This window comes from Drosophila montana, unplaced genomic scaffold (genome assembly GCF_035044405.1).
Source record: "Drosophila montana isolate Dmon_TW-CO22-7 unplaced genomic scaffold, ASM3504440v1 contig_920_1, whole genome shotgun sequence".
In the NCBI taxonomy this organism is placed as follows: domain Eukaryota; kingdom Metazoa; phylum Arthropoda; class Insecta; order Diptera; family Drosophilidae; genus Drosophila; species Drosophila montana.
Window position 1 is genome coordinate 216,799 of NW_026999206.1, and position 15,377 is coordinate 232,175.

The 15,377-nt window shown below is 40.4% G+C and overlaps 1 protein-coding gene across 1 annotated transcript in view; it reads right to left on the reverse strand.

Moving 5' to 3' along the window:
- Positions 1–8,374: 8,374 nt before the first annotated feature.
- Positions 8,375–15,377, reverse strand: part of Atf3 (Activating transcription factor 3) — a 56,830-nt gene continuing 49,827 nt past the window's right edge. The window contains exon 5 of the mRNA XM_064699417.1: positions 8,375–10,659. Coding sequence (XP_064555487.1) covers positions 8,995–10,659 — 1,665 coding nt within the window. The 3' untranslated portion in view covers positions 8,375–8,994. The remainder of the gene's footprint in view (positions 10,660–15,377) is intronic.

A 15,377-nucleotide genomic window follows, 5' to 3' on the forward strand; every position in this document is an offset into this window, starting at 1 on the left:
GATTGTGAATAAAGCAAATATGCACAAACATCAACCGCAAAACATGAGTAATCGACAATGCTCAGTTATGTAAATACTTGATTTTTTTATGTTCTTTTCGTTTCGTGTTGTGTTTTGCTCTCGGCTTTGGTGCATTGCTTAGTAATGGCCGAAAGAAGCAGCAGTAAAACTTGATTGATTGCCAATTAGTCATGTGCAGTATTAAAGCGTTTCTAGATACTAAATCGTTTTTAAGCCGCGCGTGTTCAATGCGTCAGCCTCACAGCCTCACAGCCACACAGACTCCCAGCCGAGCAGCGGACGCGCCTTCTAGAAAAAGAAAATGGCGTCCGATATGCTGTTGCTGGAACGACCTGCGGCAAAATCGATTTGAATATGCATTTTCGAATTTAATTTGATTTTCAGCTAATAAGTATTTGCCACTCGAATGTGCGCGCTGCCACTGATCTTTAATATTGCAGCGATTCGTTGTGGGCGTTCTGTGGCGCACAGTGGCACAAAATATTTGCGATTGCGATCTGTTAGTCGGCCGTGCGCCAATATTACTCATACGCAGCGCTGGCCAATGCTGACCTTAGCCAACGGCCAAAATGCGCCGTGTCGCACCTTGATTGACTGTCTGATAGAATGCAACAATAATAATAATAATGGCAATGATTGACGGCCAAAGCGCATACAGCGCATTCGTTTTTGTCACTGCAAAAGCTTGCAGCTTGCAGCCTGCAGCTAACCCCCCCCCTTCTACCCGCCTCTGCCGCTTAGCCAACATCTTGGCCGTCGTCACATCCCATTTGTTGCGACAAATGTTGCAATGCCTCAGCTAATGCCGCGTCATGCACCTGAACTTGTTGCCATAACATATCCATATACTAGAGGGTGTGTGTGTGTGTGTGTGTGTGTGTGCATGAGTGTATATTGCATATTATTGCAGCTAGCGTTAAATATATATATAATCTTAAAAGTCAGCACTAAGTGCGTATTCGGGCATTCAAACAGAACTAACCTCACTAACTGACGCCGAGTTGCCACACTTTTCAAATCCGATAATTAACTGCACTTTAGGTGAGGTAAGGCTATTTATCTACTATACGCTAGTTATTTAGTTATTTACTAAGAATTCATCTGATGCGAAACATCTTTAGCTCATAGTTGTTCCTTAAGATTGGTTTTACTTTTACAGTCAACATATTTATGTGGTATTTTTGGATTTTTAGGTTAGTTTACTTCATAACCACACTTTTTATGGGATATAGTTTTTATTTATAATTTATCTTGATCTAATTTAACTTGAGTGTCAAACTTTATGGAAAGGTAAAAAAGTTAAGTTCTAATTGAGTTGAAATTAAAATTTACAACTTTACAGCTTTGTCAAAATTAGGATTATTATTATTTTTACTATCGTTAGTTTTTAAGTACATATCATGATATTTGAACTGATTTAAACAATTCTCATTCTTTCTTGAGACTTTCTCGAATTGTGGTATCATGGGCATGCCACGCCCATACGCTTGACCTTCAGCCGAGTCATAGAATATGCGGCAGACAGCGGGTCGACAGTTTGGCTAGCCGTGTGGTTCGCCGGTTCAATGGATCGGGCTGCCACTGGGCACTGGCCAATGCTAATCTCGAGCCTTTTGGCCGCAAGACAAGCCCATTTATCAACGGGCTGCACTTGTGTTGGTTGCCATTCGAGGTGCTCGTCGTTGTTGTTGTTGTTGTTGTTGTTGTTGTTGCTTTGGTGGCATAATTGTTCACTTAACGCACGGCTAAAAATATACCACAAAACGGGCACTTGTCGGTGTGTGTCTCGCTTGTCACTGTGATTGCTAATAGTACGTTCAATGATAATGCGTTTTGTTATTTATGGGTGGCATTTTATACGATTAAATACGATAATTTATCACTGTGCTCGATTTCCATTCGGTACGGTTCGACTGGTCGACGCGTTTTGTTGGACAGTGTAACCGCGTTTGATTCTTGGACTGCCAAATGACGTTGACACAACGCTTATCGGGCCAAGCCCATGCACAGATATTCGCCATGCGAAGCCCCCAAAAGCCAAACAATCCCAACCTGTTGCTATCACACAGATGCGCTGCGTCGACGTTACCTGGCAAGATCTGTTGATAGAACAGATAGCCCCTAACCCCGTTGAATCCGGCAGCAGATCCCTCGGCTTCTATTTTTTAGCACACTTGACATTATCATCGAAAGTTAGTTGGCTTCTGTTAATCTAGTCAAATTGAGTTGAACTCATTTGGAATTGGAGCTGGTTCCGATTGGATTTTGACTGTGCGAACATAGCTCACATTATTTCTGGCACAATTCACATTATCATACCATTTGTTTATCTAGTTAATTTCAGGTTCATTCGAATAAGTGAACCAATTTTGGCTTTGGAACTGGTTCCTTTTCGCGTTTGACTGTGCGCACATAGCTAACATTATTCCTAGCACACTTGACATTTTGGCATTGGAACTGGTTCCATTTTCATCTACTCACTTTTCAAATTTTAGATTTTCTAGTAGCCGCGTTTTTTAAAACCAGTTTCGAGCTTTTATTCAATCCACTCAAGCCCTTGCTTGATTCAGGAATCACTAGTTCCGTTTACTTTTGAACCTTTCCAAAAAGAGTACCCCTACCAATATTGTGCTTTGGTAGAACTTGAATTATCAAAATTCAGACTTAATTTGCGAAGGTTCATTCAAAGCCGAACTGGAACTTATTTGAACAAGTTCTTAACTAAACGCACTGTTTTCTTAAGGTTATATATTAAAATTGGTATAAATCTATATAAGATATGAATAAATCTATATTTTTTCGCTCTGCCACAATTTAAGATCTCCCAGTGGAACAATTTCAGAGAGATAAACTGAAAAACTTTCATTATCACAGATCAACGAGTGTCGTGTCTGGAGACTGACCCATTTTCGAAGCACTTCCGAATATTCTGGTACACAATTTAGTTAAAGCAACAAGCTATTTAGTGCTACGCATCTGTCACATCCTATTGGCAGCCAATTAGTGTTATCAGTGTTGGAAAATGTCAGCGATGATCGCACGAGTGAGCCAGTGAATGACACATTCGCCAAGCGGCTGGCTGCAGTCGGGCGATTTGCATATGGAAGGAGTTACCATGTTTCTATTACTGTTATTGACATTCAATTGGCAATTTGGCATTAATCACGGCCAGTTTGATCGGGCAGCCGAAGAGGAGTGGGCGAAGCGGGGGCGGAATACGAAAGAGGAGGGAGCCGGCGTATTAATCACCCAAGCGTCGAGCGCGGCGCCAAAGCCTTCAAGTTATGCATATCAGTAGGAAAGAAAGAGAGGGCGTGCGATGAGAGATCGCTGAGCAATAGAGAGACAGAGACAGAGGCAGAGAGAGAGAGAGACAGTGTTAGTTAGAGTGAGAAAGAGAAAGAGCGCCGATAGCTTAAAAGCTGACACACAGAAAAGCTGCTGCTGCTGCCCCACTCAATGAAGCCGTCGTCTTTTTGCATAATAACATGATGTCATAGTCTTTTTATATGTCCGCCCATTCTTAGCCCGCCCGCTGCCGCGGCGCCTCCTTCTGCAGCAGTCGCCGCGGCAATTGAGCTGCCAGATGTTGTCGTCGGTCCAAAACGCCGGCGGGGCAGCAATCAGCGGCTGGCGGCCGGTAGTCAGTTTGTCCCACGCCCACGCCAAGACACGCGCCAAGAACAAAAATAATTGAGTCTAAGCAATTGAAGCAGCCAGCGAACGATTTATGAGTAAGACGCGGACAGTGTTGGACAACAGCAGCAGAAGCAGCCCAAGTCTATTCCACAGAAGCTGATTTGCTGGCGGAGTGCTTTCTGGATATGCAAGCTTATGGATTTCAAGCGGCAGTGTTGAACAGCAGCTCGACAAATGTTTGCGCAGTGTTGACTAACACCTTGTGAGGCACTTAAGTGCTGGCATTTTGCAGCTCAGCTCTTGACTAGATAACGTGTCAGTTCAACAGTATTCCCCATTATTTTCCAACACTAAGAGTGCTCCTTAAGCAGTGTTGCTTAACAACTTATGATTTCTTTTCAGGCTTTGATCTGTAGCAAAATTCCACCTAGTTTCCACTAAAACTCATCATTGAAAAGCACATTTCTTGTACGTTTTTGATTTCGAAGCAGAACATTTATTTTTACATTTTCGCTTTTGTTTTGTTTGATTTTTTGTTGTTGTTTTTTTTTTTTAGTTTGTCATTTGCCATTTGTTGACTTTTTATGTTTAATAATAATAATAAAAAAAAAAACAAATATTATTAGTTAGATTTTAATTTTATATTTAGTATTAGCTGCTTAAAAGTATCAAAAAAAATGTTGTTTTGAAATAAAATGTAATGCAACATTTTTGTTTTGCGTACGTTTTTGACATTTTTGTGGGGTGTTTATTTGTTGCAGGGTTTGTTTCTTTGTTTGTTTGTTGTTGTTGTTGGGATTTCTGGGCATTTTTCGATATAAATTTTGTTGTTGTTTTAAGTAGCATAATAAATTACATATGACAAATATTAAAAACATTTTCGCTTAATTTCAGCTTATAAAGCATTAAAACACAGTTAGCTGTGTGTGTGTGTAAGTGTGTGTGTGTGTGTGTAAGTGTGTGTGTATGTGTGTGTGTGTGTGTGTGTGTGTGTGTGTGTGTGTGTGTGTGTGTGTGTGTAGCTGTCGTTGTTTGGCTTTGAGTTGATTTATGTGTGTGCCTCTCTTTTGTGCTTTAAATATATTAATATATATATAAAAAAAAAAATAATAATAATAAAACAAAAATTGTAAAATAAGATTTTTTATAACTTTTTAACAATTGCATTTTTCTTTTTATAACAAGTTAAACAAAAACAAATATACAAAAAAAGGTAGTTGAAAAAAGAGCTAAAATTAATTAAATTACAAATTGCTTGTGCTCAGCTCAATTAGTTATAAGAAATGTTTTATAGTATATAAATACATATGTATATATATGTCTGGTATATATATATATATATATATATATATATATATATATTTCGATATTGTTTTTTTTAAGGGCGACAACTGAAAACGCAAATATTAATTTGCATATATTTTTGCGCTTGTCAAAAATATATAAATAATACTTTTTTTTCTCTTTTATTTATTTTTTTTTGTATTCTTCTTTAGCACAGTTTATGGGAGTTTTTTTTTTCTTTGTTTATAAATATATTTATGTTTTTTTTTGTTGTTTTATGGAAATTGTAGATTATAATTGTAACACATGCATTTAATATTATATTATTAGTTGCAATAATCGCACATGCCATATAAGTATATATGTATGCGGGCCTCTGCCAGATATCGTTGCGGATTGAAAAGCGAATCGAATGCATTTCCACTCGTTTTGGCATTTTGATCGGAAACGATATCCGGAACAGGCCCGTTAGTTTACGTTTATTCTTCCCTCTTTTTTTATAGGTTAGCTTTGTTTTAATAGGCTTTGCGTGCCTGCAGCTGAAGTTTTGACTGTGTGCTTCAATTCTGTTTAATTATTTAGCTATTTATTTAATTTTTTTTGTGTTTTTTGTTTTGTTTTTCTTTTTGTTAACATTTAACAACGTTTATGCATATACGATTTATATAAGATTTAACAGGTACTTCGTAGCGCATTTTGTTTGCTTTGCTCAACAAAGTGTCGATTGTTGCTCTTTGTTGATATTACAAATGGTAAGAACCTAAAAACTAATAGCTAAAGTTAAATGAGAGCGAGAGAGAGAGAGAGAGAGAGAAAGTCTATGATCAAAGGATATGAGAGTATGCGCCACTACTAGCCAACAGAAACAGTGTTGTCAAGTCCGCAATTTTATTTAGCTAAATGCGGCTAGTTTCATTGATTTTTAGCCAGACACATGACATTTGCAGCTATTTTGGCCGTTTTTGTGCGGCATTTTGGCCATTTTGTGCACGGCAAGCGCGCTTAGCTATTTTTAACACTGTATATAGCTGTTTTTTTTTAATGCGGCATTTGACAACACTGCACAAAGTGTGTGAGAGAGAGAGAGAGAGAGAGAGGAATGAAGCGCGAGAGCGAGACGGATATGAAATATATCAAAATTGAATTATAGAGCGAGATGTTGTTGTTGTTGTTTTCCTTCTTTTCCTTTTTTTGATGATGATATTCTGAATTTGGTTGCTTTCTGAACTTTATGAACTATATGCTTATATAAGTTTATACTTTTTGAACTGAGAGCACAAAAAACTTCAGCCCCAGGCACGAACATATATGCACACATATATACATATATATATATATCTATGTATGTGTGAGAGGTATGTTCTTTTTATTTATAATAAATATGTTTTGTTTTATAGCCAAATTATAGCCAAATTTTGCACTAGAACTCTTGGTTAAACATTGATTGCATTTATACATATAACATTTAAATGTTGTTTTTCTTTTTAGGCATTGCATTTTTTTTTTTTTTTTTCTTAAAAAAAACTTCCTCTATAAACAGATTAGACACAAACTTGACCTGAGCTTACATTTTTTTTTGTTTGTTTTTTTTTATAGTTTTTTTCTTATTTTATTTTCTTTTTTTCTTGGAAGCTGAACATATAATATCATATTAATATAATTCCTTTGATTCACGTAGTTCGTGCTATATACAAATTTTGCTCTACTCTGTTTTATTTTTTTTTTGTTTTTTTTTCATGCATTACGAATCCTTTTTCCTTGCAAATAGGCGGGCATTTCTTTTGGGTATATTTTTAAGTTTTCTTTATTTTTAATTTAATTTTAAGTTTTACAAACAATTAACAATTTACACACGCATGACGAACTTCAGAGAGACAGAGAGAGAGAGAGAGAGAGAGAGAGAGAGGGAGGTGGAGAGAGCCAATGGATAGTTCAAATTGCTGGGTATTCTAGGGTATGCCACGGTTAGTATTTTGCTTTATATGGTAGACAATGTACAACTAACTACAAAAGCCGTGCTCACTAAATGCTACGTTTTCATAAGTATTATACATAAATAGTTTGTTAATATTAAATCTTTAGTACAAATCGAGGCAATTTTTCTTTCTTCTGTTTTTCTGTTCAAGTAAAAAAGGAAATATATATATATATATATGTATATATATTGGTATATAATTCGAAATAAACAATTAGAAAAGCACTTGATGATCTCTTTCGGTTAATGTTTAGGCCACTTTTTGGTGTTCACAGCTGTTTATACTTAGAATTTGTTGAATGCATAAACGAGTTTCTTCTTCTTGTTGTTCTACACACACATTTACACGCTACATAAGCTCCTATACACATACATATATACATATGTATATATACATACATATATGTTGTATATAGCTATAGAGTTATCTGAGTCTGAATATTATCAAGCAGTAAACACACATACACAAATATTTTGAAACATATTTTGTTTTTCCATTTTCTTCTTTATACATTTAAACATCTTTCAATGCATTCAATATATTTAAGTTTTTTGTTGTTGTAAATATTTTGCTTTTTTCTTTTTATATATTTTGTCATTAAGTTTAATAAGGCGCTAGTTTATAAAAAAAATTCTTGCAGTTTTATAGGTTTTTTTTTTAAGAGCACATTTTTTAGTTTCGCACCAAAAATTAACAAACTTAAGTCTACATTTTTTTTTTTATACTTAGTTGTATTTTCTTAAGGCAACAAGCTTTCTTTGTCTTAAACAATTCACATTTACAGAAAAAAAAAGGAGAGAAAAGTTACACAAAGTTTTTTTTTTAGTTTATGTTTTTTATAATCGTTTTTTTTTTTTTTTAATTACATTTTTGTATTATGTTTATCACACCTTAAGCTTACTTTTGCAAAAAAAAAAAAAAATATCGAACGTCATCATATCGCATGGTTTTTAATTTTTTTTAATTTTCCATTTTTACAGTTAGCTTAAATATAATTTTTATAATTTTTTTTTTTTTTTTTCGAATTTTCGTTTTCCAGATTTTTGCCATATTTTTTTTTTAACGTTTTGCTGCATAATCTCGCACACGGGACTGGAAAGGGTTATATGTGAGGATGGGGAGCGGTGGTGAAGGGGATGGGGGGGGGGGGGGGGGGGGGGGGGGGGTGGGGCGGTTACAGGTTTGTTTTGGAAATTAAAATTAATAATTACTGATCGGCTGTGACTGCCAACAAATTGCCTGTTGCACGGAATGTTATCGATAAACATAAACATAAACACACACACACATATATCTATATATATACATATATGTATATATGTGTGTGCGGGAGAGAGATATACATACGTACAATATACACATATACAGACACACATACAAATTTAAGGTTATGTACAGGTGCTTTACAATCTAAACTTTAGACGATCGAGAAAAAAAAAACAACAAAAAAATTAGTTATATTTATAAGTATTTTAAACAAAGTGCTTTAAATTTTAAAGGTCGTTTTATGAGGTAGTCAAGCCACGTTTCGGAGCGCCGCTCCAGGCACACACACACACACACGCACACGCACAAGCACACACACACACACACACACACACACGTACAGAGCGTGTTGCAGGGGGGTAAGTTGGGTGCTTTATGATAAGAAGTATATTCGAGCGCGGGCGCAGAGCGTAGCGGGATGTGGGAGGAGACATTACTGTTGTTGTTGTCGTTGTTGTTATTGTTGTTGTTGTTGTTGGAAGAACTTGGATATTTTGTTAGGGCAGTGTCCGTGTGTGGGGTGTGTGCCTGTATAACTGGGCGCGGCATTAGCTGGGCGTGGCCAGCGCCAATAGCTTTACACACGCACACATATAGACACTCGCACACAGCTATGCCAGCTGCATGTGCGTGCGCCCTAACACCAGTAGTCCACATGTGTCCAAGCCTGTTCCTGCTGCAGCTCATCCTCCACCGCCTGCTGCTGTTGCTGCTGCTGCTGCTGCTGCTGCTGCTGTTGCTGCTGCTCCTGCTGCTGCTCGTAGGCCAGCAACAGCTCGTGATCGGCAGCACGCTGGGCAGCCCGATCTCACGCCAGGCAGCCGCCGTTATGCATAAAGGCAGCGGCGCCCGTATCTAGATCGACAAAATCGGTTTCATCGCCCAGCTGCGAGAGCAGATCGTTGGGAAAGCAGCTGTTCTTCATTATTAGCAGTTGCTCCTCCTCGTAGACGGGCGTCATGATGCCGACGCCGACGCCGCCGCCGTGTGGCAGGCCATTGTGGAAGTCCATCAGATGGCTGTTGTTGTTGTTGTGCACGGCCAGGCTGGCCACACTGGTCATGTTGTTGAGTATGCTGCTGGGATGCACGCTGACCGCATGCTTGATGTCCGGAAAGCCGTCGCTCGACTCGAACAGGAAACGCTCGGCGCTCAGCGCTGTGGTATATGGACTCTGTGAGTCAACCAATTCGTTTTTAACAAATTCAATGGCGCTGGTGGGCGTGGTCGCTGGCGGCAGGGTTGTTGCTGGCGGCAGGTTGCTTGCTGCTGCTGCAGCTGCTGCTACCAAAGTGTTGCTGCTGCTGTGATTGCTGCTGGTGTTGTTGCTGCTGCTCAGGCTGCTGAGGCTGCTCAAGCTGCTCAAGCTGCTGAGGCTGCTCAGGCTGCTGAGGCTGGTATTGCTGCTGCTGTTGGTGGGCGTGGTGATGGCAACGGCCACGGCGGACAGGCCCAGGTCAAGACTGAGGCCCTCGCAATTGGGCACATAGTCCGAGACCTGTTGGCTGACCAGCAAATTGCTGTTGTTGTCGGCATTGTTGTTGCTGTTGTTGTTGCTGGCGGGATTCAGTGACGATTGCTGCTGCTGCTGCTGTTGCTGTTGCTGCTGTTGCTGCTGTAGTTGCTGTGGCAGGCAGAGCGCATCCTGCGTTGGCGAGCTCAAATAGCCCGCATGCTCGAACTCCTGCGGCGAGGGCGAGGGCTTGCAATAGCCATTCGGCAACTGTTGCTGTTGCAACTGTTGCTGCTGCTGCTGCTGCTGTTGCTGTTGCTGTTGTGCCTGTGCTGCTGCTACCGCTGCTGCCATAACTGCTGGCGTCTTGCTGCCAAACTTAAATGTCGACATGGATGGTATGCTCTGCATGCGTTGCTGTTGCTGCTGCTGCTGTTGCTGTTGCTGTTGCTGCTGCTGCTGATGTTGCTGCTGCTGTTGCTGAAGTTGCCGCTGCGTGGGCGTGTTGGCTGCGCTGCCTGCCGCATCGCCATTGAGCAGCCCCTCCAGCTCCAGTTCGGCGAGATACTTGTTTGCCGGCGATTGCAGCAGCTTGGATGGCAGCTGGCAGCCGCCGCGCTTGACACAGCCCGGCGAATGCGCCTGCAGCATCTCGAGCAGACGTCGACGATCCGTTTCCAGGGTGCGCACCTGATTCTTCAGGTCAACGTTTTGGGTATCGAGCACCTCGGACTCTTTGATCAGGTTCTGGGTGCGTTCGCGCTTCTTCATGCGGCATTTGGTGGCCGCGATTTTGTTGCGCTCACGACGCCGACGCCGGCGATCCTCATCCTCGGGCGTCAGCCCCTTCGGCACCGACTTGGTTTCGCTATCATCATCGCTGGACTCCTCGCAGTCCTCGTCGCGGCGCGAACACTTCGAGTTCGGCTGCTCGGAGCCGGAGCTGGAGTCGCATGTGGACAGCTTGCGTTTGCTTTGAATGGACAGCTTGAGGCCGGCTTTGATCAGCTGCGAACAGGTCTAGAGAGAAACAGAGAGAGAGATAGACAGAGAGAGAGAACGATTAGTCAAGGTCCAAAAGTTGTTTGTCACCAATAGCCAAATTGGCTGAATCCCATGTGGCGCCGCAGTTGGCAGCAGTGCTGTCAATTTAGCCATTTTATAGCTATACTTAAGTGTGCAACTGCCAGAATTGCATTCTGGCTATTTTTAAATGTTGTAGCTTTATCGAGTGCACAAGACTTATTTAACTTGAAATTAACTTAAATTAAATTTTTTCAATCTCGTTGGCAACCCTGTTTATTGTCTATCACATTTGGGTCCTCTCTAGCCTTTTTATTTGTGAACCTTGCCAACTGCTTCAAAGGAAACCTCGCTAAAAAGTTGGCAACTCTTTTTTCCTCATGTACGCACTTCTCAATGTAATTTAGCTATATTTAGCTACTTTTTCGGAGCGACAGTTGGCAATACTGGCTGGCAGCACGAATTGCATAAGTCAAGTCTTTTGGCATCGCGCATTGTGGTATCGAGTAGCGAGTATTTTGAGCGCTTGCCGCGGCGCACAACTCCAATTCGGGAAATGACGCGTTGACATTTCTGACTGACCCATTTGGCCAGAGAACTAACCAAGTTCAACCAGATCTCACTTGACTCAGTGAACACGCCTCGCCCGTCCCCAGCACCGCCCTGAGCGGGCCAACCCTCATGAGAAATCAACAACATATAAAATACTTGACATGAGTTTTGCTCAGTTTTGCGCATTCCTTGGCCACACTTCGGATCTGGCCCGGTTATTTTTTTGGCTGGGCTTGGGCTGGGCCTGGGCTAAGCGCTGGGTTTTTGATATTTTTGGGACTCGCCTTTGAGATTATCTCGGCGGTATTTGTTTTGTTAACTTTGTGATTTACTTGAGGGCAACTCTCGCATAAATTTTAAATATTAAAGTGAAAGATAGAAATCGGTATTTTTTTGTTTTTTTTTTTTTCTGTTGTGGACCCGCCCAGTGCCCAGACTACTGGGCAGGACAATGAATACAACAACATCAACAACAACAAACAATCAACAGCAAGGCCACAACAGGTTGCTCAAGTGCAGTCGCAGAAGTCAACCTCCGCCCGCTCCGCTCCCCTGGCCACAAGTCTCCGGTCTTTAAGAGGTGGGTGGGCAACGCGTCAGCGCCTTTTATGGAGTAGAGACAACAGACAAACAGATGGTCATCACGTCGACACGTTGTCAACTTTCATTTAAAAAGGGCCCAACGCACATGCTCGCAGTTCGGTTAAGTCAATGCGACTGGTTGAAAGCCCCACATTGAAATTGAAGCTGACAAGGTAGGGAGGAAGGGCTCATATTTTTACAAATAATTTGGGCTTCGCATCCCCAAAAGTGAAATTTAACATGTTGAAAGTCCTCATTGAAATTGAAATGAAAAATCAAAATTGAAATTGAAGTAGTTGAAATAACGAGTCAACTTTCAACTAGTTGAAATTGAAATCATTGAAATTGAAAGAAAAAATAATGATTGAATTGAAGTTTGCGTTGAACTCTCAATTAATAACCTTCAATATTTACAGATAATAAATATAAATCGAAATGAAAGTTAAATCAACTGACCCACAATGATATTGAAATTGGAAAGGTGGAATTCAATTGATTGAAGATTGACTTGAAAGTGGAAAGGGTCATATGTTACAAATAGTTTTAGTAGCGCATCCCGAAGAGCAGAATGTGCAAACAATTCAACTAGCTGAAAGACCTCGTCGAAAAGGAAGAATTGAATTGAAGATTCAATTGAAAGCAGAAAGCTTCATAATGTTCAGATCATTTTAGTATAATATTCTACAAACCGGAAATATAAGAATAAAAATGTATAGGTTGAATGCAAGCTAAAACAAAATTGAATTGAAAACTTCAAAATTACTTAGTATGGTCTAAATTGAAACGATGTTGATGCATTTTAATTGAATTGAATTCGTGATTGAAGCGCTAATAGAAGTGCTGGTTGAAACGCTGATTGAAGAGTTGATTGAAGCTTTGCTTGAATAGTTGATTGAAGCGCTGAATGAAGCGCTGATTGAAGCTTTGATTGAATAGTTGATTGAAGCGCTAATAGAAGTGCTGAAGCGCTGATTAAAGAGTTGATTGAAGCTTTGCTTGAATAGTCGATTGAAGCGCTGGTTGAAGCGCTGAATGAAGCGCTGATTGAATAGTTGATTGAAGTGCTGATTGAAGCGCTGATTATAAAGTTGATTGAAGCTTTAAAAGAAGTGCTGATTGAAAGCTGCTGAAAGGCTGCCTAGAGTTTCGCTTGCCCCTTCTCCCACTTCAGCTCTCTACCCTGCTGTCCTCCTTTTTAGACAGCCCACTTCAATGTGCAGCTCAATGACAGCTCATTCAAGTGTCAGCAACAAGCCCAGACTATCTTTGCCAGCCCATCTTCGCGATGATCATCAACATGATTATCATTATCTTGAGTTTTGCGCTTTTTATTTGCTGTCTGCTCGAGAAATTGTTCAGATGCCACTGTCCAACGCCCACTCCAAAAGCCCCTCCTCAGCCCTATGCACAGCCCAGCCCCTTTTTGCTGTCGCTGCCGCTGCCGCTGCTGCTGCTGCTGCTGTTATTTTCGCCAGCCGCTCAACGCATTGTTTCATTTAAATTTTAGGCACGCTGCCTTTTTATTTATTGACCCAAAAAGCAGATAAATAAATTTTATTTCAACCAGAAAAAAAACAGACGAGAAAAAAGAAACACGCATAATCATAATAATCGCATGCGCCAACGACTGCGACTGCGACTGCGACTGCCGCAGCTACTGCGGACCGCCCGGCGACCATATGGTCAAAAAAATATAAAAGAAAAAGATTTCGTTGCCTTCAACTCGACTTGGCAGACTTCTCGAAAATTGGTGCGTTTTCTACTTGACTCCAGCGGCTGTTGTTGTTGTTGTGCAACTCTCCGTGTGTGTGTGTGTGTGTGCGTGCGTGTGTGTGTGTGTGTGTGTGTGTGTGTGTGTGTGTGTGTGTGTGTGTGTGTGTGTGTGTGTGTGTGTGTGTGTGTGTGTGTGTGTGTGTGTGTGTGTGTGTGTGTGTGTGTGTGTGTGTGTGTGTGTGTGTGTGTGTGTGTGTGTGTGTGTGTGTGTGTGTGTGCCTGCTAGTTGTCAGGGCATTCCAATTGGTCTGCGTGTGGGGCCAGAGAGTGTAATTGGAGCAAGCAGTAGCAGAACTAGGCTGCCAAAGGGTCGGGGGGACCCTTTACCTTTACATATATCCATTCTATACATATATATATATATATATATATATATATAACATATGTATCTGTACAATCTGTCAATTTCCCTTGTCAATCTTTTCGCCTTTCGCAATCTTTTCACGCTTGCGCTCGGAATCGCAGTACAAATTTGAGCTACATTGCTTTTACGGTCAATCAGTCAGTCAATCAGTCAGTTAATCAATCAGTCAATCAATATAAGATTAGAAAAGGTCAGTGCTTAAGTATGCAGATCAGTTATTTGCTGGTTTATTCTAAAAAGGCAAAGACAAAGAAATTGGTAGAGAGAGAGAGAGAGAGAGGGAGAGAGAGAGAGAGAGAGCAAGGCGTTTGACTAAGTTTGTCAAAAAAAAACAAGTCGAAAATTTGGACTATTTAAAAGAAGAAACTGGATCTAAGCTTGAAGCGAGCCGGAGACAGAAAGGTAAATAAAAGTAAACACAAAGGTTCAAAGAGAAGAGAATATAGTTCAGCTGATCAGAGAGCAAGTTAGAGAGAGAGAGAGAGAGCGAGAGAGAGAGAGAGAGAGAGAGCGAGATAGAGGGAGAGAAAGGAGAAGCACAACCAGAACTAAAGTTTGGAACTGATCTAAGTGAGATAAGACTTAATCTTAGTTTGATAAGCACGGCAGATCGAAACAGAAAACATGAGATAACGAAGTCACAAAGATAAGCAAATGCTCAAAAAGGCTTTACATATATGCAAGCATATAAATCGGGCGAACCCAAGTATTTGGGGCCTATTTCTGAAGGCATAAAGATACAACTTAACGAGTGCTACGGCCCAGACAGACAGAGAGAGAGAGAGAGAGAGAGAGAGGGATATATACATATATGTGTATATATGTTTATCCAAAATCATATCTAAGCCCTTCTTTGCGATTCGCCTAGTTGCGTAAAGATACTGCACCTGTATCTGTATCTACATCTGTGAATGTATCTATATCTGTGTCTGTATCTGCATCTGTATCTGTATCTGTATCTGTATGTGCATTTGTGAATGTATCTATATCTGTGTCTGTATCTGCATCTGTATCTGTATCTGTATGTGCATTTGTGAATGTATCTATATCTGTGTCAGCATCTGAACTTGTATCTGTATCTGTAATTTGTATCTGTATCTGTGTCTGTGAATTTATCTATATCTGTGTGTGTAGCTGTAGCTGTATCTGTATCTGTATCTGTATGTGTTTTTGTATCTGTATCTGTATCTGTATCTGCAAATGTGCGATGTTTGCCGAGCAGCGCCCAAAAAAAAAAAAAAAAAAACAAACTCAAATTTCGCACGAATCGTCTCGCAAATTTGCATCTTTTATTTGGCCCCGCATTTTGTTTGTTCGCCTGCTTGCCAGTTTTTCTCTTCTTCATTTTTTATTACTTTACTTTTTATTTGTTTTCCGTTTTTGGAAAAATACCCTTGAAAAGTGGGGTATCTGAAATTTGTAGCTAAACGTTTGCAAGCTTATT